Source organism: Myotis lucifugus, unplaced genomic scaffold (genome assembly GCF_000147115.1).
Source record: "Myotis lucifugus unplaced genomic scaffold, Myoluc2.0 scaffold_136, whole genome shotgun sequence".
NCBI lineage: Eukaryota > Metazoa > Chordata > Mammalia > Chiroptera > Vespertilionidae > Myotis > Myotis lucifugus.
In genome coordinates this window covers 1,289,589-1,311,847 of record NW_005871184.1, presented here as the reverse complement: position 1 = coordinate 1,311,847, position 22,259 = coordinate 1,289,589, and the positions used below count along the sequence as shown (strand labels likewise).

Sequence of the window (22,259 nt, the reverse complement as noted above, 5' to 3'; positions counted from 1 at the left end):
CATAATTATCTTGAGTTGCTAAGTGAACCCACTTCAAAGTTTGACACACATACAAAATTATTTTGTAACAAATAAGATGATGATAGGACTTGGTTTGCGAGGGTTTGCTCTCTAAGCTTTCTATGTCAAGCCATACACAGTATGCCAAATACTTTAAAAATGGACCTTATTGGCATATGAATCAGGTGAAATGGAATTTTGAGCTAAACAGCAACATAATAATTAATCAATGGTTCTTCAGAGAAAGCCTGAGTTGGTCATTGTGTCCAGAGCATGGCATGTGATAGACATTCAATTAATATTTTTTAATGAATTGATGGATTTAGTTGAATTTTATACAAAGTTTGGTTTCTTTTCTTTATAGTTTCATTCATTTTTTAATTTGAAAGGAAGTAATTATTGTACAATTTAGGGAAGAATAATCTCTTTGAATATTATGTAGTTTGAAAAGAATATTTGTTATATTTTCAACATGGAATGAATTTTCAAGTTGCTTTTTTCTTTTTCCACCCAAAAGAGGCCTGTGTCCTTGAACATTAAATACAAATAATCCCTGTGCTGTTAATTATTGGCAAGTGGTCCATTTCAACCTAAGGAAATAAAGTAACAGATACACCAATAAAAGATTACTAGTTAACAGGCATTGCTTGAGAAGGGTATAAAAGAATTTCAGCATGATTTTCAATATTCTTGCCTGACCTTTGCCAACAACGAAATAACTAATAACCATGAAGTGGGTGGTATCAATTCTTTTAATTTTCCTACTAAATACTACTGAATCCAGAACAACGCATAACAATGCATATGGAATAGGTAAGATATTTTGTTTTACTTTTATGTCTTTTCTCTATATTAAAATTCTTAAATTTGAATTTATTCATTTGTCTTAATTTATTCATCACCCTTACTGTTCTACACAGGGGAAATATTTAATTGGTGAGTATTATTAAAAGCATGATAAATTTGTAACTTTACAAGAGGTTTACAAAATTATGGCAGTGCTTAATATCTGTGAATGCTTTGTATTCTTCATGGTGAATTCATTTTTGTACAGTTTTTATTCAATTGATGTACCTATTTACTTTTTATATATATATATATATATATATATATATATATATATATATATATATATATCAGACCACAATCCTGGTTCCATTACATGCAAAACCCCCTCAGACTGGTAAAATAAGTAATATAAGTAACACCTTTATTCTTTATTTTAGAGAAAAATGGGTTATTTAACTGAAGAAGAAACAATGTGACTGGGATAAAAATGGGCAAGCAAACTATGGTGTAAATATGTTCAAAAGGATGGTGAAAATTAATAATTATAATCACTTTATTTCCAAGCCTGTTAGAGCATCACAGTACAGGGGAGAAACAAACAATTAGAAGATATAAAATATGGATTTTTAGTGTCAAGTCTACTATAAATTATTCTTAACTTTGTTTCTTAGTTTTCTTAAGTACAAAATTAAGATGTTTGGATAGATGATCCTTAATGTCTTCTTATTTCTAAAATTGTTTACCTTTAACTTAAATACAAACATTTACATGTGATAATGATTACTTTTCTGGTTGCAAATGAAAGCACCATTTTTCATGAAGTTTATTTTGCTTTCCAGCTTCCATACTGGATTCTTCCCAATGCTCTGCAGAGGTGAATTTAGCTGATCTGTAAGTTTTGCTTGTGTAGATCCACTTTAAACGTGCAAAGCAATGATAATTTTAGTTAAGTAATTAAATAAAATTGGGTAGTCCTATGATTTTTTTAAAATATAAAAGCATAGCCCAGCCTGGTGTAGCTCAGCGGTTGAGCATCGACCCAGGAACCAAGAGGTCACCGGTTCGATTCCTGGTCAGGGCATATGCCCAGGTTGCGGGCTTGATCCCCAGTGGGGGTGTGCAGGAGGCAGCCAATTAATAATTTTCTCTAATCATTGATGTTTCTATCTCTCTCTCCGTCTCTGAAATCAATATATATATCAATATATATATAAAATAAAAGCATATTGGTCAATGTCAAGAAAAGTTATTTATATTTAATATCAGGTTGATACTGAAGAGGTTGAGCGTTGGCCTACATCTTAGATGTCAACTTCTAGATTTCTTGTAATCTCATGGGACAAATCAAATCAGATTTTAGAAACTGAAGATTAGTATCTGATCAGTGGCAACCAAAAAGAATTCAGGAATTTTTCTCATCAATACCAATAAAATGATATTGCAATATTCTCTATTCTGAATACTATTTAAATCCTAGTAATAAAAAAGAAGAGATAAAATATTAGATTTTCTGTTATTTTAAAAAGGGTGTGATGTTCTTTTGAATGCTATCTTTGTGTACCACACTTCTGAAGTATCTAATAAGGATTTTAAAGAAATGTGTTACTACTACTGTTTGCACACAGAGACCTGCTAATGCAACACTCTGGGTCAACCCACGAGCACTTCAGTCTTGCATCAGACCTTGATCATGCTGGGAGTAGACAGGCAGACATCTGATGACCAATTCTTTGCTTAACTTTAAAAGAAACTATGAAGAATATAGATACCCATGATTACAGTTGCATTGCAAAAAGGAGGAACTACTCTTATAGAAAACTCACTTATTTTGATTTTAACAGATATGTGTATATTTATGGGGAATGAGGACAAGAAGAATGATTATATTTTTCCTGGATGGCTAGAACTTAATTTCACATGAATGTTTAACAAAGGTTACCCCCTAAATAGGTCATAACATAAGAGAAACAAAAACAAGTAAAAACTGAACTTGAGAGAAAAAGCTTGATATAATGTGCTTCTTAAGCATTCATGTGTATTTTTGTTTCAGAGCTACCATATTTTTTGCCCAGTTTGTTCAAGAAGCCACTTATCAGGAAGTAAACAAAATGGTAAAAGATGTATTGCCTGTAATTGGGAAACCCACTGGCAGTGAACAACCTGCAGGGTGTCTAGAAAACCAGGTGAGTGAATAATAATAATAATAATAATAGCAACAGCAGCAATAATAATAATAATAATTTGACCAAATTAAATTTGACCCAAATTTAACATGCAGAAGAGAAGATACAGGGATAGCATAAAAAACACATTTAAATATTTGAAGAATTATTGTGTGAAAGAGGCATTAGATTAATTCTGAATTGCTAAAGAGGGTAGAAGAGAAAACAATGAGTGACTATTGTAAAGAGATAATATAAGCCTGGTTAGGAACTAATGTTCTGAAATAAGAGTATCTGGGTGACCATAGGCATATTTCTTAACTTCTTTACCCTTTAGTTTTCTTATCTATAAAATAAAGAATATTAATAGCTTCCATTTCAGGATTATCATGGAAATTGATATAATATTAGTAATATAATTAATTTTTATTAAGCACAGAGTTACATACATATTGATAATCAAAATATTTTATGACATAGAACATAGCACTGATGAATCTAAATGGCTGTCCAGTGAGCCAAGAGACCCTGGCTGGAGCTTATTGGCAGAATATCAGCTTTGCTTGCAAATATAAATTGATTAAATCTTTATGATAATCCAAAGGATAGATGCTAGTCTTCCAGTTGAGGAAGCCGGTGATAGAGCGGTGCAGTAACTTGCTTAAGGGAGCCCAGATCCAACCAGGATTTCAACTAGGCCATGTGGCTGCAGCACTGATACCCCTGGAAGCTTCACTACACTGTACCCTGCACTGTAGTGAATGCGAGATGCACAGCTCATAGGGTTACCTACAAACAGCAATAACAAAACTTGAAGCCCACTTACATTTGAATTTCAGGTAAATAATGAATGCTCTTTCTAGTATAAGGACATTCTAACGTGGAAGATCAATAAATAATAGTTATTGTTACTTTATTTCAATATAGAAAAGAACTTGATAGTGATTAGAGCAACCCTAATTATGGAGCAAAATGCCCAGAGAATCCTCTGTCATGGTGGGTTGGTGAAGTGACCAGAAGACAATGCGCTTGGAATATTTAGAGGAGATGCCCTTTTAAAGATATAAAGCACTTTTTAATATGAATTTGATGATTTAATAAAGACCCCTGTTTTGCATCTCTATTTCTGGCTTGTCCTGATAATCTTTTAAGGATGTGTGTAAATTCAACATCATACATTTCATATTGCAACTATCTCAGAGGAGAGATTCAGCGTAATTTCACAGATTGGTGATTTATCTTAATAAAGTTAAAGGCATGATTTTTATGTAGGTTAGGTACTGGAAGACATACTTAAGATATCCCAAATTCTCTAAATGTTAGCAGCTCTGAAAGCTAAATTAAAAGTTCCCTGAAATGAATGAAACACAGGATTCCTCAGTGTCATTCTTCAGAATATTGGTGACATCATCTGACCCTGGTAAAGTAAAGGCAACACAAAAGGATTTTAAATACTTAAAATGTACATTTTAAAATATTTTGGGTAAATCTGTAATTATGCTCCATGAAAATGTTCGAAGTTATTTTTGTTCCATTTCAGATTTTTTTTTTGGCCTAAAAATAATATCCAGTGTGGTGATTGCGGGGGAGAAGGGAGTGGTTAGAGGTGGAAGAGGGGATAAATGGTGATAGAAAAAATAAACACAAAAAACTACATATGTTGGAATTTGCATGGGGAATTATTTCCTTAATCTATAGTCCTGATTTTGGATATTGGAAAAATTTTAATGTGTTTTCCAGATTTTAAAAGTAAAGTCAGTTGTCTTTTATTAAAAAGAAATCTTTCTTCTAGCTCTCTGCCTTTCTGGAAGAAATTTGCCATGAGAAGGAAATTTCTGAAAAGTATGGACTTTCAGACTGCTGCAGCCAACATGAAGAAGAAAGACATAACTGTTTTCTCGCACATAAAAAGGCCTCTCCAGCATCCATCCCTCCTTTCCAGCTTCCAGAACCTGTCACGGGTTGTAAAGAATATAAAGAAAACAGGGAGGCGTTCATGAACCGGTAAGGATCCAATGCAGAGGTAGATGAAAACCCCAGAAAGGGAGCAGTCCCAAGCAGAATCTAAAATTTCTGCAAATTACAGTTGTACTCTAAAACACGGAGAAGTAGAAGTACTGGGTCCTGCACTGGGAAGTTAGGTGAGCAGCTTTCAGTGTTCCTTTCTTTCCACCGCATGCCAGAGGGATGCAGCAGGGGCCACACAGCAGACCCTCCAGTGCTCCTGTGGCCTCTTGGGATACATCTTGGCTTTTCCCTTCTACTCTCTCCATTTTAGTTTGCCCAAGGATGTATTAGTACCTCACAAAAGGACTTCTTCCGAGTCAAATATTTGGTGTTTTGAACAAATTTCCTTTAAATAAAAAAATGTGATCCAGGAATATATAAGATACACAAATATGGCTAACATTTGTTGTGCACAAATGTTACCAGAACATGTGTTCTTGCCGCATATGATCAGATTTATGCTCACAGCAGCCCGTGATGTCTCTTTGTCCTTTTTTCTCTTCATTTTCCTTTCTCTTTCCATTTTGCAGATGAGGAGATTGAAATGTAGAAGATTAAAGAAATTGGGTGAGGGCACATTGCTAGTATATCCCCAAGCTGGGGTTTGAACCCAGGTTCTCTGTTAGGAAAGCCTGTATCTAACCCGTAATCACTGGTATCTCCTATGTTGCTACCTAAACCAGAAAACTAGGGTTGACTGCCCTTAGAATAAATCTGCTCTGGAGACTGACAAGATAGATAATTCAATTCTGCACTGATGAGCAAAAACAAATCTACCATTCTGTTTTACTTGGTGGTTGTCTGGCCTTGCTGCCCCTTGAGTAGACTTGCTGAAAAGGACACCTTAATAAGAAGTATAGTCAGCATCTCTGCCCATTTTGTTCTCATATTAGAATATTGTATCTGTTGTCCAATTTTTTCCCCCGGGGATTTTTAGTGAGAAAAATTTTTCATAGCACATGGACAAAAAGTATGATGGTTTTCTGTATTTTTAAACATATTCCAGAGTCCACTTCCAAGCAGTAGTGGCCTTATTTTATGTGCTTGTAAATCTTACAGTTCTCTTTCATTTCACAGATACATCTATGAGATAGCAAGGAGGCATCCCTTCCTGTATGCACCTATACTTCTTTCTTTGGCTGCTCATTATGACAAAATCATTCCACTTTGTTGCAAAGCTGAAAATGCAATAGAATGCTTCCAAACACAGGTATTATATTTGTGTGAATATCTGAACCAATACTTTCATCTGGCTATGACTCATTAAAACCAAAGTTAAAAATGGAAATATGCTCTGTATAGAATATCATTTTCAGAATAGAACATATTTTAGCCGTCTGATACTCTTTGGGCTATAAAACCTGAATTTGCTTTGTTTTTATTCATTCACTTATTCTTTCATCCAGCCAAAATTATTTTATTATTAAAGAAGTAAGTCTGGTGGGAATAAAGAAAGACAAATGTAGAGATGATAAATTAAAGAGAGGTAAAAGAAAAAAGTAAAAGAGGATAGAATAGGAGTAGAGGAACAGAAGAAGAGACAAAATAGTGAAAAGAAAACTATGATAAATGCTTTACATTCATTATTTCTTTTAATCCTTAGAACAAATTTGAGGTGTAAGTGCAGTTGACCCAGTTGACCCTTGACCAATGTAAGGGTTAGGCGTTCCTTATGTAAAATGGCATAGATCAATGCATACCATCAGCACGCCACATTCATGGACTCCTAACCACAGATAACAAATAGTACGGGTCTTTATTGACAAAATCCACATTTAAGTGGACCTGCACAGTTCAAACTCATGTTGTGATTGTTATTTAACAATCAAGACAACTTAGGTTGAGAGAAGCAAATAGCTTTCTTCAGTTTAGAGAGCTAGAATAATACCCACAATTAATTACTTGCCACCAGAAGCCCTACAACAAAAATTTGCAAAGAATGAGGACTATTTCCAGAATGTCAGGCTGTGATACAATCTTATTTTTTTTGTGACTGAGCAGACATTTAATAAATTATCAGGTTTCAATCTGTATTACAGTTGTTTATTCATTATCCCAAATATGAAAGTCATAAGATTTTTATTTTAAGGTATTTTTAAAAAATCTATGTGGCATAGATGCACATAAACAAAATTAAAATTATGAATAAATGAATACAGTTCTACAAAAATGTACTGTATTTATAATTTTTAGTGAAAAATTTATTTTAAAGAATTTCACAGTTTACCTATATCTGTTGTTTTGGAAATTATTAGAGGCTGTAATAGAAAATACATGCTTTCTTGATGCTTTGTTTCTTTGAATTTTTAGGCAGCATCAATTACAAAAGAATTAAGAGAAAGCAGCTTGTTAAATCAACATGTATGTGCGGTAATGAGAAATTTTGGACCCCGAACCTTCGGAGCCATGTAAGTTAAAGTTCTGTCTAGCGAACAAGGTGAGGTCTGCAGAACTACCATTTTGTAATTTAAGTTCATTTTCTCTTTGTCACTGTTGTAGTGAGCAGTTTCTTTTGATGAGAGCTCATGTGATTAAGAAGCACAAAATCTTAGGATTGGAAGGAAGCTAATAGATCAATTTGCTGTTTCACATTTATTAATCTAGATGAGAAAATACTTAAAGAGGGCATCTAAGACTTATACTGCTGATCTATTCTAGATACTCTTACATTCCTGGGCTGTAATCAAATTATACCTCATAGGCTGTTTTTCTAGATTTTCTTCAAAATAGATTAGTCTTCACTGATGTGTCATTTAATATTGTTGGCTTAAGTACAAGTTTTTTATATTAATTTTGCTTCCTAGTCTGCTTTAAATTCCATTATGTCAATTGCTGCTTCCCATGAAAACATTCACTTGAGTCAATAATATTAGAATCTAATCACAGGAGAAAAACGAATTATCATGTGTGAAGAACTAGGGTGTATTCTAGCTGATGAAAGCAATGTTACTCACTGAAGTTTGTGTTCTTGTCTTAGCTGCTAAAAAGCTCAAAGGTAAATTTGGAATTTTTCAATTGGCCATATTAACTCTTATACTTACCATATTTGCCTTCTCCCTTTTTAAATTGTCTTTATCTGTCTATCAGTCTATTATATCTATCTATCTTTATCTATCTACTAGAGGTTTGGTGCACGAATTCGTGCACCCTCACCTGGCCTGCGGGATTGGGTTGAAACCGGCTCTCCGACATCCCCCAAGGGGTCCCAGAGTGTGATAGGGCATAGGCCAGGCCGAGGGACCCCACCAGCACACGATGAGGGCCGGGGAGAGACGTGGAAGTTGGCCAGCCAGGGAGGGACTGTGACAGGGCTCCAGGGTTGTGTCCGGCCCATCTCACTCAGTCCTGATTGGCCAGACAACAGCAGCAAGCTAACCTACCGGTCGGAGCTTCTGCCCCCTGGTAGTCAGTGCACGTCATAGCAGCTGGTCAACTGTCTGCTCCCTGGTGGTCAGTGTATGTCATAGCAAGTGGTTGAGTGGCCTTAGCATATCATTAGCATATGATGCTTTAATTGGTTGAATGGGCGACCAGACGACTGGCCACTTAGCATATTAAGCTTTTATTATATAGGATATTCTATTTACTATCTATCTATCTATCTATCTATCTATCTATCTATCTATCCATCTATCATCTATCATCTATCTAATCTTTTCACCCACCCATCCTACTTCTATTTCATTTCTTTTATCTTTGTTGCTACAATGAAGAGGAATATAATATAAATCCAGTTAAATCATCTAGTCCAACCTCTTCATTTTACACATGAGTAACTTGAAGGCCACAGGAATTAAAGCACTTTATCCAAGAGCATACTGCTGAACATCAGAAGCCAGTTTTCTATGTCCTGTCATGATTTATTTTATTTAATTATACCTATTTGTCTACTATGTCAGTGATCTTTAATTTTCTATATTCTGACAATGAGACCTTGAAGTCAGATATAAAGATCAGAACTACCAATGGTTTAGAGCTTGCTATCAAATATGGCAGCTACAGGAGGCTACTGAGCATTTGAAAGGTCACTAGTGAGAATGGGAAACTGGCTCTAAGTGTAAAACATACACCAGATTCCAAAGGCTTGGTATGAAGAAGAGGATGTACAATGTATCGTTAGTAGGTTTTAATGTTGATTACACATTAAGATAATGTATATTTTAAAACCTTTACATTCAATATTATTTTGTATTAGTTTCAGGTGTACAGCATAGTGGTTAGACAATCATATATTTTACAAAGTGATTCCCTGGCTATTTCCAGTACCCACCTGGCACCATAGATAGTTAATACAATATTATTGCCTATAATCTTTATGCTGTACTTCATGTCCATGTAACTATGTTGTAACTATTAATTTGTACTTCTTAATCCCTTCATCTTTTTTATCCCATCCCCCAACACCTCCTCCCCTCTGGCAACCATCAACCTGTTCTCTGTATTAAAATAATATTTTTGATGTGTGGTGTTAAAATATATTATTAAAGTGAATTTAACCTGTTTTATTTTACTTTTCAATACAACTGCTAAAAGTTTTTAAATTACACACTGGTTAAAATATTCTTTAAATTTTATGATGAAATATTTCTAGTATAGGAAACATCTGAGCTGCTAATCAAAAAGTATTAATTATATGCATTCACATTATATATTTTTTCTTATTTGCTTATAAATTACACATTTGAGAATATTGCACACAATAGAAGCCTAGATTAAAGTGTTTAGTCATGGAGTTAGGTCCAAGATTGACTGAAATTTTTTCTTGGGAGAGGTCAAATTTACATTTTACCCTCTCATTCTATTAGAAATTTAAAGATTGATTCATTAACTGGTTTACTTAAATTTATCTTAGTAATAACTATAAATTACATATTTTTATAATGACTTTATTATTTGATACTCATAGTGATTAAACTTAAATGTTGTGAATTTATGAAGAAAAATTATCTTCATCAGTAGTAGCATCACCAGCTGCTCTAGGGAGTAGGGGTTCCACCTAGTTATCTCTTAAATTTAATGAAATGCAGGAGGAAAAATATTGTTATGTCTCACCTCCCTTTTGGGCCACACTACATGTCTTGGTATGATGACACATCTGAATGCTTATTCTTCTCCATTTTCTTGTTCCATTTTATTTATTTACACATACAGACCCCTACCTGTATTCTCAGAATTATTATTTTTTCCTCCCAAGTAAAAACTGATTGTCATAATCATGGCATTTTCCATTTCTTACTTGTTTATCCTTTTTTATTTTTTTCATCCCACTCACTACACTGTTCCTAAGTGCTCAGCATCAAGGATGAACAGCAAAAAGATAGGTTTCATCGCAATTCCCAGGAAGCGTTTTAGGTAAAGACAAGTCACTTCTAAACCCTTTGTGGGACCAGGGCATAATTACAGAGCCACTCCCTTGAGAAACTGCTGCAACCAACAAGACTTGTCACACTTTTCTGTCCCTCTTGAAATAACAAGGACATTTCAGTTCTTTGTCTTTGGAAATGAAATTATATTTCCACTTGATAAATGTTATTTAATTTTGATAAATAACCAAGATTTATTTCAAATTCTTTTTCTCTCTCTCTTTAGAACCATTACAAAATTGAGTCAAAAGTTCCCCCAAACTAATTTTACTGAAATTCATAAACTGGTCCTAGATGTGGCTCACACACACGAGGAATGCTGCAGGGGAAACGTGCTGGAGTGTCTGCAGGATGCGGTGAGGAGTCTTGCTTCCTAAAAAAAAAAAAAGACATATTTCCACTCCCTTTTCTTTCTTTTTGCTCTCATTCTAAATGGGAGAAGGCTGTCTGACTTGAGCTGGTCACAGGCGATGGTAGCTAGACTCAGTGAAGTTACACTTGGTGCTAGTGAAGCAAAGGTCTTTTGTTGATCCTGCCTTTCACTTAAGGGATGTTCTCCTCTTGTGAGTTCACCACCCATTCATTCTTACTCCTGAAGGAGATGGAACCATCTCAGAAGGCCTCCACATCAGATTTGGGGAGGGGGGGGCAGACTCTTTACTTTTAATGTATTTGGTTTTCAACCATTTGTTTTTTTCATTTGACAAAGACATATTAAATAATTCCTATGCAATAGCCACTGCAAAGGACATTTGTCATCAATGCACATGCTGACCTCAAGGCATTTATAGGCTGATAGGAGAGCTAAGACAGATGACCTCCTAGGGGTGGGCATTGTCTTTTGTTTATTGTTATCTCCATAGGCTGCCAGCACAATGCCTGGCACCTGGGAGACACTCTATTATATATTAACTAGAGGCCCGGTGCACAAAAATTCATGCACTGTGGTGGGGGGCAGGGGATCCCTCAGCCCAGTCTGCACCCTCTCGCAGTCTGGGACCCCCCAGGGGATATGCGACTGGGGAGTGGGCCTAAGCCATTAGTCAGACATCCTTAGTGCTGCTGCAGAGGTAGGAGAGGCTCTCGCCGCCACCGCTGTGCTGACCAGCCATGAGTTGGCTTCTGGCTCCCCCTGTGGAAGCACACTGACCACCAGGGGGCAGCTCCTGTGTTGAGCATCTGCCCCCTGGTGGTCAGTGCGCATCATGGCGACCAGTCGTTCCACCGTTAGAGTCAATTTGCATATTTCCCTTTTATTATATAGGATATAGTTAGCATATGAGTACAACAAGTAACACAGAAACTATTCTATAAGGTAAAGCTATAGCCATTCCAAAGAGAGGTGCAAATGAAGGGTTCTAGGAAAATTAAAAACCAAGACCAAACCACCCCAACAACAGAATCCGTGGAGAATGCCATATCAGTCACAATTTGAGCAGTGTGGCATTGGTCTATTTTGGCCAACCCTAGGCTTCCTAGATATTGTATGAGAGGCCTGTCTATTTCCAAATCACTCCCTCTCTGGTCCCTATGATATACCTTCTTTTCCAAGGGGGCTTAAACATGGTTTCCAGAAGGTGGAAAGTGAGGGTAAAATGTTCATTTCACTGGCGATTTGGCTGAGCTAGTCTTGGAAGTCAGCAAGGAGTCACAACTGCAGGGAGAGTAACAGTCTTTGAGCACAGGCAGAGACCCTGGTGTAAGGAGTGGGGGAAGGTGAACTGAGAGGGGGCTGCCACCAAGACAGATTTTCTTATTTTATTGACTTTTCCTTTTAGAAGTATTTACATGCAGATAAGGGACAGTAAATGAGAACAATTTTGTCTTTCTTTGAGGTCAGTTTTAATTGACAATTTTATTACTTTGTATAGTCATTTAAAAATTAGTTTTTAAATTTTTTGGAACTCATAATCACTTTTTTTTTAAGTGGAAACATTAAGTTCAGTATGGCATGTAATTTGGATTTTACTGACTGAATAATGGGTTCTAATCGTCCCTTCTGAGAATGCACAGAAAGTTCAGTCCTGTCAGGTGAATGTGTACATTCTATTGCTTTCTGGCCACTTAGGTGAACTATTTCATTATTGATATACTGCCCTCTGGAGGTCATTATGGGTCACTGCAGATTGTTTTGTTAAAGATAGAGCAGAATGTTTGCTCTCCATGTTATATCAACAGCAAATGTATTTAGCAGCAAATTTCACCATTAATAGAAAGATATACATAAATGTGCACTTCATTTGGTTTGAGGAGTACATTTATATTTTGTTTTTAAAAGATTCACATTAAAATAAATGAGTAGGTTTTAGGGGACCACTATCAAAAAAATTGAATAAACGGGCAGAAAGGAGTGAGGAAAGGCAACATTGGGAGAAAGCACTAAAATAGGAAACAAGGTAAAATGTCTTCTTCTTTCCTTACTTTTATTATCCTTTCTTTCCTCTTTTCCTTCCTTCCTTCCTTCCTTCCTTCCTTCCTTCCTTCCTTCCTTCCTTCCTTCCTCCCTCCCTCCCTGAAACTGGCCCTGAGGTTATGCATTAAACCTTAAAATGTATACTTTATTTTTCCTATCACAGGAAAAAATTATGTTCTACATATGTTCTCAACAAGATACCCTGTCAAGCAAAATAGCAGAATGCTGCAAATTGCCCACACTTGAACTTGGTCAATGCATAATTCATGCAGAAAATGATGACAAACCTGAAGGTTTATCTCCAACTCTAAATAGGTTTTTAGGAGAGAGAGATTTCAACCAATTTTCTTCAAGGGAAAAAGACCTCTTTATGGCAAGGTAAACACACTCTATCAATGTACATTCACACAAGTAAAGATTATGTAGCTGACAGCTTTGTGTTGTTGAAATGGGGAGTGAAGGCCATGAATTTTTAGCTTGGTATGTGAGAATAATGCTAGAATGTCCTTAGCCAAAATATATATCTGAGCAGATAACTAAGGAATAAGGAATGAAATCTATCTTATATTGATGGGACTTTCGCCATTACTATTATTAAATGCTTGCTTTTTAGGCTGTATTTTATTTTGTATGAATTTCTCTGGAATCTGAAGCATTGTCATCCCTGTATGGATTACTCATAGGAAGATCACCTTTGAACTTCCACATAAGATGTGAATATTTTTTTTTAAAAAGGGCTCATGATTCAGAATGTGCTTTTTCACTGTGCATATTTTACGCCCCCCGCCAATGTAATGCAATAGTTAATGCTAGATAAAAGGACTTTTATTGGGACAGTTTATTTGCTATTTATTGAATTCATGTTTTATTTTTGTAAGAAAATAGAAAGGTTTTTAGAGACATTTGCAGTCTAGTAATTTGTTATAATTGATGGGGCATATTCTCATTCTGTTTGCCTTAAGGGAACAAGCAGTCTATGCATTTTCCTTTATTGTACAGTGTATATCTATGGACACTATTAGAGGAGGAATTTGTGCAGCTCTTAGGACATTATACATAATGATCTCCAAAGTTCTTTCTAAATTTAAGAGTCTGTTTCTAATGTAGTAATGAAAATAATGGCCCAATTGTTTCTCTTTAATATTCCCCGAGGATATTACTCTATTTTTACATTAAAATTAGACATTCACACATTGTTTGCACAGCTAAATAAAATTATGCAAAATAAGAACAAAGCCGAGATTTAAGAACCCATATTGACAATTTATTGGTAGCAGAACTAACATAACCCATTTCTATAATCTGGGAATGCAATTAGTAAACTCAAGAGTTATCTTTAAATTTACACATCCATACATGGCCACAGCTTGTTGTTTATATAATTGGAGCAGTTCTTCAATTGGAAAGGTTCTTTGTAGTAGAAATTTTCTCAGCCAAGAATGATCTTCCCCCAGATACTTGTGTGGCTCCCTTCACCCAGGTTTCTGGTCTGAAAGAGCTACCAGAGGGAGTTTTCTTGACCACACACTTTAACTTAGGTGTTACCTCTTTTTCTCTCTTCTAACTCCCTTTATTTCTCTTCATTGATTTATCACCACTGGAAATTAGATGACACATTTCTTGTTTATTTTTTTCTGCCCCTTATAATGTATGCTTTTGAGAGGTCAGGTATTTTATCTTATACATTATTGAAAATTTGCTACTTAAAGAAATGCTTGCATAGAGTCAGCGCTGGAAAAATATTTGTTGAATAAATGAATGTAAAGTCCACAATTAAAAAGCCAAAATTAAGGTTGCAAAAGAAGACCAAACACAGCATTTTAAAACAAATGGGGGTATTATAATTTGTGCTAATAGTTTTGTCATGCAGATAGTTTAAATTATATATGATCTCCAGGTTTATTTATTTGAATTTTAATTTCTGCTTGCCATATAACAAAGGAAGAATTTAATCTCTTAATTCTAATGACATGTTTTTTCACACATATTTCAGATTTACTTATGAATATTCAAGAAGACATACTAAGTTTGCTGTCCCAGTAATTCTAAGAGTTGCTAAAGGATATCAGGAGTTGTTGGAGAAGTGTTCCCAGTCCCAAAACCCTCTTGAATGCCAGGATAAAGGGGTAAATTGCTCTGGTTTTGTAGGGAGAATATGAAATACTGGATTGATATCATCCATTAAAAATGCTGTTAGTTTGAAATTATTTAGTTATTAACTAATGGTTAGCTAGTTATATCTATTAATTAGTCATCTAGATATTAAGTAGTTATTAACTAGTTGTCAACAACTAGTGGCTTACTTTGGAAATAAAAATGTTACCCATAAGTTCTTTGATGCACAGAATAAAAATAATATTCATTTTTAATAGCTCCAGAAAGGCAAGAATTTGTATAGAAACAACTGCAATCCTTTATCCAAAGATTGAATTCTGTCATCAAATAACTTGGTGATTCACAAAGTTTTAAACTTACTCTTCTCAAAGTCCATTTTCTTTAATTCTCACAATTCAAACTTTGCCATCTTTAATATTTTTTTTAAAATCCCTCTAAAATTGCTTTCTCTAAGATTGGTATCATCATAGAATAAAATATTATTGGTCAATTTTTACATACAAAGTTGTGTGTCCAGGAAGAGAAAAAAAATGTATGAAATAATGTTTGTATTTTCAGGAAGAAGAATTAGAGAAATATATCCAGGAGAACCAAGCATTGGCAAAGCGAAGCTGTGGCCTCTTCCAGAAACTAGGAGAATATTACTTACAAAATGCGTATGTTTTTTTTTAAAGCAGTATTTTTGGTGATTTAAAATTACGAACTGGTGAGGGAATATACATCTACATTAGTCTCTCATCTGACTCTAATTTCAGCTCCTATTTCAGATTGGGAGTCAGTATAATGTGAGCACCCAATTTCCCCTGGGAGAAGGCAGCCCTCCCCATTCCCTAGCTCAGAAGCAACATGCATGGCCTGTGAAGTCTGATCCGTGGCACTCACTTTGGTTTCCCCCAAATCAAGCTGTAAAGCTATTTATTCTGTCAAAGTCTGTCTTGGTAAAAGCACCAAAAAATCAAAGTTAAAATCAATGAAACTTCTGAGGTTGGGAATAGGAGTCCACCTTCTGCCCAGGGGTTGCTTGCCCATTGAGATAGTTGGTATAACAGGAGTATAAGGGGTGGTTGTTAGAATAATCAAATCTCAAAAGTTAGTCCAAATACCACGTGGATGATAAAATGAGCTGAGTTCATGTCTTCTGACACCAAAAGAGGGTCTTGGAGAAGAAGTAAGTCCAAAGACTCGTGAATGACTCAGCAGGATCTGGTGACGAATGTCTTTCAGGTTTCTTGTTGCTTATACAAAGAAAGCTCCTCAGCTGACCCCTCCTGAGCTGATGACCTACACCAGAAAAATGGCAAGTGCAGCAGCCACCTGTTGCAGGCTCAGTGAGGAGAAACAACTGGCCTGTGGTGAGGGAGCGGTGAGTGTTTTGTCTGGTCTCATCTGGTGTCTGCCCTGTTTGATTGAAAGGGCCTCCAAATTCCCATGCAGGGGAAATGGTAGAAACCAATGCGGAGGGGACTTTAGTAGACTTACTCATTTACTCGAAAGGGGGGTGAGAACTCAGCTCTGATCAGTTAGCATGTGGCTAGGCTTCCTGTTCTAGAATGGCCGGTGGAAATGCAACCAGTTTATTCAACAATGTCTGAGCAAGCTTTACATAAAGGGAGGAGAGAATGGCCAACACATCATTCACTCCATGACTTCCTTGTTTTGTTCACTAAATATTTACTTTAATGTTGAAAAGAAAGAAAAAAAAGCTTCATTTTTGATGGATTATAATTAGTCATGTTATTTTTAGCCATACTTATACTTTTATCCTTTGTAGTTAATCGTATTGTGATTTTAGGAATAAGTTGTTCTCTTTTGGGTGTAAGGTACAGAACAGGGTAAGTCCCATGTTCTCAGTAGTAAAATGGCTGATGTCACCAGTGTCCTACATATGATTACAGGTTTTTTAAAAAATCTTTTTCTTTAAAGTCACAATTATGACCAAAATTGTTTACAAATTTTTCCCCCTTTCTCTTTTTAATGATGGGGAGTGATTTGCCAATTAGTCTTCATATCTTGGGACTTTTCACCAGAGACTAGAAGGAAAAGGAGAATTTCTTGTGATTAAGCATTATCTTAGTTTTTTATTGAATTCCACTAGGGGCCCAGTGCACAAATTCATGTACCTTGAAAACAACTATGGGCTGCGAGGCTGCAGTAGGCACAGGGGCAGGTCTCGGCCCGTCCTCTGCACCCCCACCCAGCCCCTCCCACCATGGCCCCTGTCCCCCTGTCTGCTGGCAGCCTCACTCCCACCACCGCTTCCACCGCCGCTGCCACTGCTGATGGTGCTAACCCCGCTCGCACCCGCTGAAGGCGTGGAGCGATTGGGGCCGGTGCCAGCAGTAGATGTGAGTGGGGCTGGGGCTGTCAGTGGATGTAAACAGTGGCTGCTGCCCTGATCACCCCTCAGGAGCAGGGGGAGGTGTAGAAGCCCTCAGGGGCGATTAGGGCCAGCAGCCACCGCTCGTACCCACTGATGGCACCGAGTGATCAGGACCAGCGCCAGCTGTGGGTGCGAGTGGGGTTGGCACTGGCAGTGGGTGCGAGCGGCAGCTCTGGCGTCAGCAGCAGGTGCAAGCACTCGGTGAGACTGCAGTACATGAGAGCAAAGAATTTTCAGTAACCACCAGAGGCTTGCCCCAATAACAGCAACTGATGCCCCACCTTGGTCTGGCATTTCTGCTCACCTGCTCCACCATCCTGCTGCAGCTAAAGCCCACCATGTTCTGCACACACCCCTTGGTAATCAGCGCACATCATAGTGACTGGTTGTTCTGCCGTTCAGTCTATTTGCATATTAGCCTTTTATTATATAGGATATGTTGGGTGGATGCAGGAATGTAGGATAGTGCAATGGTTCAAGAGTGTGTTCTGGGGGGCTCCTAACTACAGTCCTTTCCCACTTTCAACACTTGTTAGTCATTTCACACGGGGGAAGCTAGTTCCCTCACTATGCTTGAGCTTTTTCATCTGGCATTGGAGAATAAAAATCGTGCCATCCTCATAAGACAGCTGTCAGGAGGTAATGTGCCTAACCCACTTGTATTAGGACTAGCCTAAGACATAGTGCGCACAAAAAGTATGTTGGCCCTTAATACAAGTTATTAGTAGGTGCTTCAAAATAGCTCCAAAGTATGGAAGGTAGGAGGATTCCACATTAGGAAAGCCTTACACACACACGCACACGCACACGCACACACACACACACACACATGCAGTGACTAAGTTTGTGCTATTCTTATCTTCAGAAGGTGATTCTTTGGTCCCAAAAGTAAAATAGAGATCTCAACCACATAACAAGGAAAATGTAAGCCATGTATTGATTTCTTAGGTCAGGGAAGATACATTTTCCCCTTTGGAAGCATCTTTCAAAGAACTAAAATAGAGTTGAAGAGACTATCTTCAACATCACCTTTAGAACATTTGTCACTAAATGCTGAGGCTCATCCCAAATAAATGGGTAAACAAGAATCTACAATGTAGCACTACATGATCCTACACAGACAGCACATTTTCTTATAATATTAATTAAGCTATAATACATTAAAATTATTGCAATGATTTTCTGGAAACCTGAATCAATTTTATGGCTAATGCTCAATCCCCTTGCTTTCTCTTTTCCCATTCTCCTAACTAGGCGGACGTTATTATTGGCCAGTTATGCATCAGGCATGGAGAGACGCCTATAAACGCTGCTGTTGGCCAGTGCTGCACTTCTTCGTATGCCAACAGGAGGCCATGCTTCAGCAGCTTGGTGGTGGATGAAACATATGTCCCTCCACCGTTCTCTGATGACAAGTTCATCTTCCATAAGGATCTGTGCCAAGCTCAGGGTGTAGCACTGCAAACAATGAAGCAACAGTAAGAAATCGTTATTTGATAACATGGAGAAGGCTGACAACACCAAGTAGCAGTTGATATTTCTATGCTACACACCCAACACTCTTGGGCTCCTCAGGAGAACAGTATTGCTCCAAAGCACTGAAGGTGGCTTTCAAAATAGTCTTCTCTCAGTGACTTCCCAGCCTCACTGGGATGTAGAGCTGGAAAAACTCAGTAAGGCAGACAATTCCCTGTTTGTCAAAGCAGTCTCTACTGGCACTATTGTGGTAATGTTGTTTTGGGACTGAGGAAAATGGGCAATTTATTTTGTGGAATTAGGATATATCTTTACAATAAGTCTGGGTACTTTCATTCCAAAACACCACTGAATCTTTTTTCACATAATTTACTCTTTGAAAAGAATAACTATATTTAATTCAGCCATGAAGTGTGGGTGTTTAGAAATGGAGTGCACATTTCAATTAATTGTGGGAGGCATTCTGTAATGGTAATGCAAGTCAATGAAACACATGGTCTCCAAATCCCCATGCATTTTAATACTCGCCTATTTTGTAAATGGTCTTCCTTCATTTTGGAAAACCTGGTCTTCCCTTTTTTCTCTGTTAAAATCTGGGGCATGTTGCAAGGTATAGTAAGAATGCTATCTCTTCTGGCAGGCCTTTCCTCTTGCTCCATCCAACATTAATTCCAACACGAAAGCACTGCTCAATGAGTAGAGCAGGCATTTAGTATTTCTAGTGCACAGGTAAGGGTCTCATAATTATGAATGGCAGGAGTTGGGAAATCTGGGCCTTTGAGAAGAGAGAATCGGAAACAATATTCTGGATAATTAAGAAATAGACTGTATTTCACTACATGTAAGTGTGGTGGAACTATTAAATAATGTTTCCTCTATCATCTGCACAAATGCAGACCAGTGGAACACTTGGCATGTTTCTAGATGTCTTTCTAATGAAAGTATTAGACAAGTGAGTTAAGTCTGGTTACGGGCTGATGGAAAGAGGGTTTATGGTGAGGGTTGCCAAGACTCTGAATATTCTCTACGAGGAAGGCTTTAGAAAAATATCATTGCATAACAGACTTTTCTCGTATTTTGTTTTGTTTTAAATCATAGGTTTCTCATTAATCTTGTGAAGCAAAAGCCACAAATATCAGAGGAACAACTTGAAGCTGTCATTGCAGATTTCTCTGGCCTACTGGAAAAGTGCTGCCAAGGTCAAGAACAGGAAGTCTGCTTTGCAGAAGAGGTATGTGCAGCTCATTTTCACACTCAGAACACTTGGTACAGAATTTTCTGCAATGAATAGTGAAAAGAACACCCCACTGATCTATAACTTTAAAATAATACCAGAGAGATGTAAATTTCATCTAGAAATAGACTGAAGAATTATGTGACATTTAAAAAATAATCACAGTTTTCTCACCAAATATTAGGAAGTAGTATGACTTTAAATATATTAAGAAAATTACTAATTTTGATTTATTTCCTAGTAGATAAAATAATAAATTGAATATATAATTGATTGATGATAATTTAAATAGTTTCTGACCTAAAATTTATCTGTTCAGCTAAATATATTAAATGGATTATTAGCAAATGAAATGTGCAAACAGGATCCTGAGGGAATATTTACAGAAAATATATTTGAACTCCTTAGGAAGCATAGCTTTGAATATCAACAGTAGTAGTTAGGAATTATCTTAATCTAATTATTTAGCAATTTTAGCTGTATTTGTAACTGGCTACATTTTGTAAGTCTTTAGTTTATATTATTAAACATTTAAGTATAGCATCACTAAATTTAAAAAATATATTGTATAATTTAGCCTTTTTGTCAATTTTGTTTATTTCCTAGTGTAAAAGTTTAGATTTTTTAATATAAATTCCAAAGATGTATAATACTTAGAAATCTTGAGCTTTTCAATAGATAATATAATTAAATGTGCTTGAGTGTGTACAGAGATTAGTGTAGGAAAAACAAAATCTACTATTGATCTGAATGGATTTTTTCTCTCTCTGGCTGCCATTGTCCCAGCTTGTTGACATCAGAAATGTATATCTTTATTTTTAACTTGGTTCATCTATAAACTTGCGAAATCACCCTTGGATAGTGGGGAATTAACTGTATGACTAGAACAGTAACTAATTTCTTTATCTAATGCAGTGGTTCTCAACCTTCCTAATGCCACGACCCTTTAATACAGTTCCTCATGTTGTGGTGACCCCCAATTTCATTGTTACAAATTGAACATAATTAAAGCATAGTGATTAATCACAAAAACAATATGTAATTATATATGTGTTTTCCAATGGTCTTAGGCGACCCCTGTGAAAGGGTCGTTCGACCCCCAAAGGGGTCGCGACCCACAGGTTGAGAACCGCTGATCTAATGATTCTTATTTGTTCTTAATTTGCAGGGTCCAAAACTGATTTCAAAAACTCGTGCTGCTTTGGGAGTTTAAATGATCTCAGGTAACAAAACGTTCAGACAAAGCTAAATACTGTTGCTATTCCCCAAATATCACACTATAGTGAAATACAGCCTAACAACTACCATTAAATGCTCTTCCTACCAAAGAAATGCAATTTAATAAAAAAAAATCTTTATTTTAAAGATACTGAAACAAAATTATGCCTAAAATGTTAATTAGCGACTCAACTAACTCAAAATTTGTTGAGGTTGATTCAGAGGCCTCAGGGTCTGCCATCAGAACTTCCTATTTATCTAATATTTCTCTGATATCAAATAATAGAACCAGTTACCTTCTGCACTTACTCATTTAATTAATACTTAATATATTTTTGTTCACATTACAGGGTGAAGAGAAGACAAAATATGTCTTTATGGTTTGGTGTGAACTTTTTAATTCTAAATGACTTTAGTATTTTTTTTGAATTAATAAAATAATGAAGACTTTTATGTGAGATTTCCTTATCATCAAAATAAAGTATCTTCAAATGCCTCCTTTTTCCTACTTGCTTATTTATGAAAACCTAAAGATGATTTCTTTAAATAGTACTTTACATTTTTCTTTCATTTCTGTTGCAACATCTCTGGACTTCATTTGATTTTGTTGTAATTCTGAAAGGTATTAATTTAGAGATCACAACAAGATAAAGTAGGATTCAATTTGAAAGCATTAAATAAAAAAATACATTTTTTTTGTTAAGAAGGAAGTTCAGTGATAATAAAAATACTGGAAAAATTTATGAGCCAAACTATGTTTCAGGGAAATATATAAAGAAAAGAAAAAAAGGAAACACAAGGACAAATTGACATCAATGCAATAGTAAATTGGAGATTTTAAATAGTTTTTACTTCTTTGAAAAAACAAGTCAGGCAAACAAATAAAGATTCAAGATAACATCTAATCAAGGTTACCAATGACCTTCATGCTGTAAAGTCCAGTAGTTACTGCTCAGTCTCTAGCTTACTTGAGTTCTCTCAGTACAACCTGACAGAATTGATCATTCCCTTTCCCTTGAAACATTTTTCTACTTGGCTTTGCATTTCCCTCCAATCTTATGGCTGCCCCTCCTGAGTCTTCTTCACTGCAATTTCTGCAACT

General features: G+C 36.2%; 1 protein-coding gene across 1 annotated transcript; it reads left to right on the top strand.

Annotated features, from left to right (window-relative positions):
• Nucleotides 1–684: 684 nt before the first annotated feature.
• On the top strand, nt 685–21,660 carry AFP (alpha fetoprotein). The gene is made up of 15 exons (XM_014460604.2): nt 685–813; nt 1,629–1,680; nt 2,840–2,972; nt 4,744–4,955; nt 6,036–6,168; nt 7,269–7,366; nt 10,548–10,677; nt 12,898–13,112; nt 14,728–14,860; nt 15,408–15,505; nt 16,074–16,212; nt 18,484–18,707; nt 19,804–19,936; nt 21,108–21,162; nt 21,508–21,660. Exons 1-14 carry the CDS (start codon nt 729–731, stop codon nt 21,150–21,152), a joined length of 1,830 nt encoding a protein of 609 aa, XP_014316090.1. The 5' UTR covers nt 685–728; the 3' UTR covers nt 21,153–21,162; nt 21,508–21,660.
• The last annotated feature ends 599 nt before the right edge of the window (nt 21,661–22,259 follow it).

Excerpts from the sequence above, each read along its gene's own strand:
- AFP (XM_014460604.2), top strand. The coding sequence starts at position 729 with ATGAAGTGGGTGGTATCAATTCTTTTAATTTTCCTACTAAATACTACT. Across the intron at positions 1,681-2,839 it reads GAGGTGAATTTAGCTGATCT|AGCTACCATATTTTTTGCCC; the intron begins GTAAGTTTTGCT and ends TTTTTGTTTCAG. Across the intron at positions 15,506-16,073 it reads GAATATTACTTACAAAATGC|GTTTCTTGTTGCTTATACAA; the intron begins GTATGTTTTTTT and ends AATGTCTTTCAG.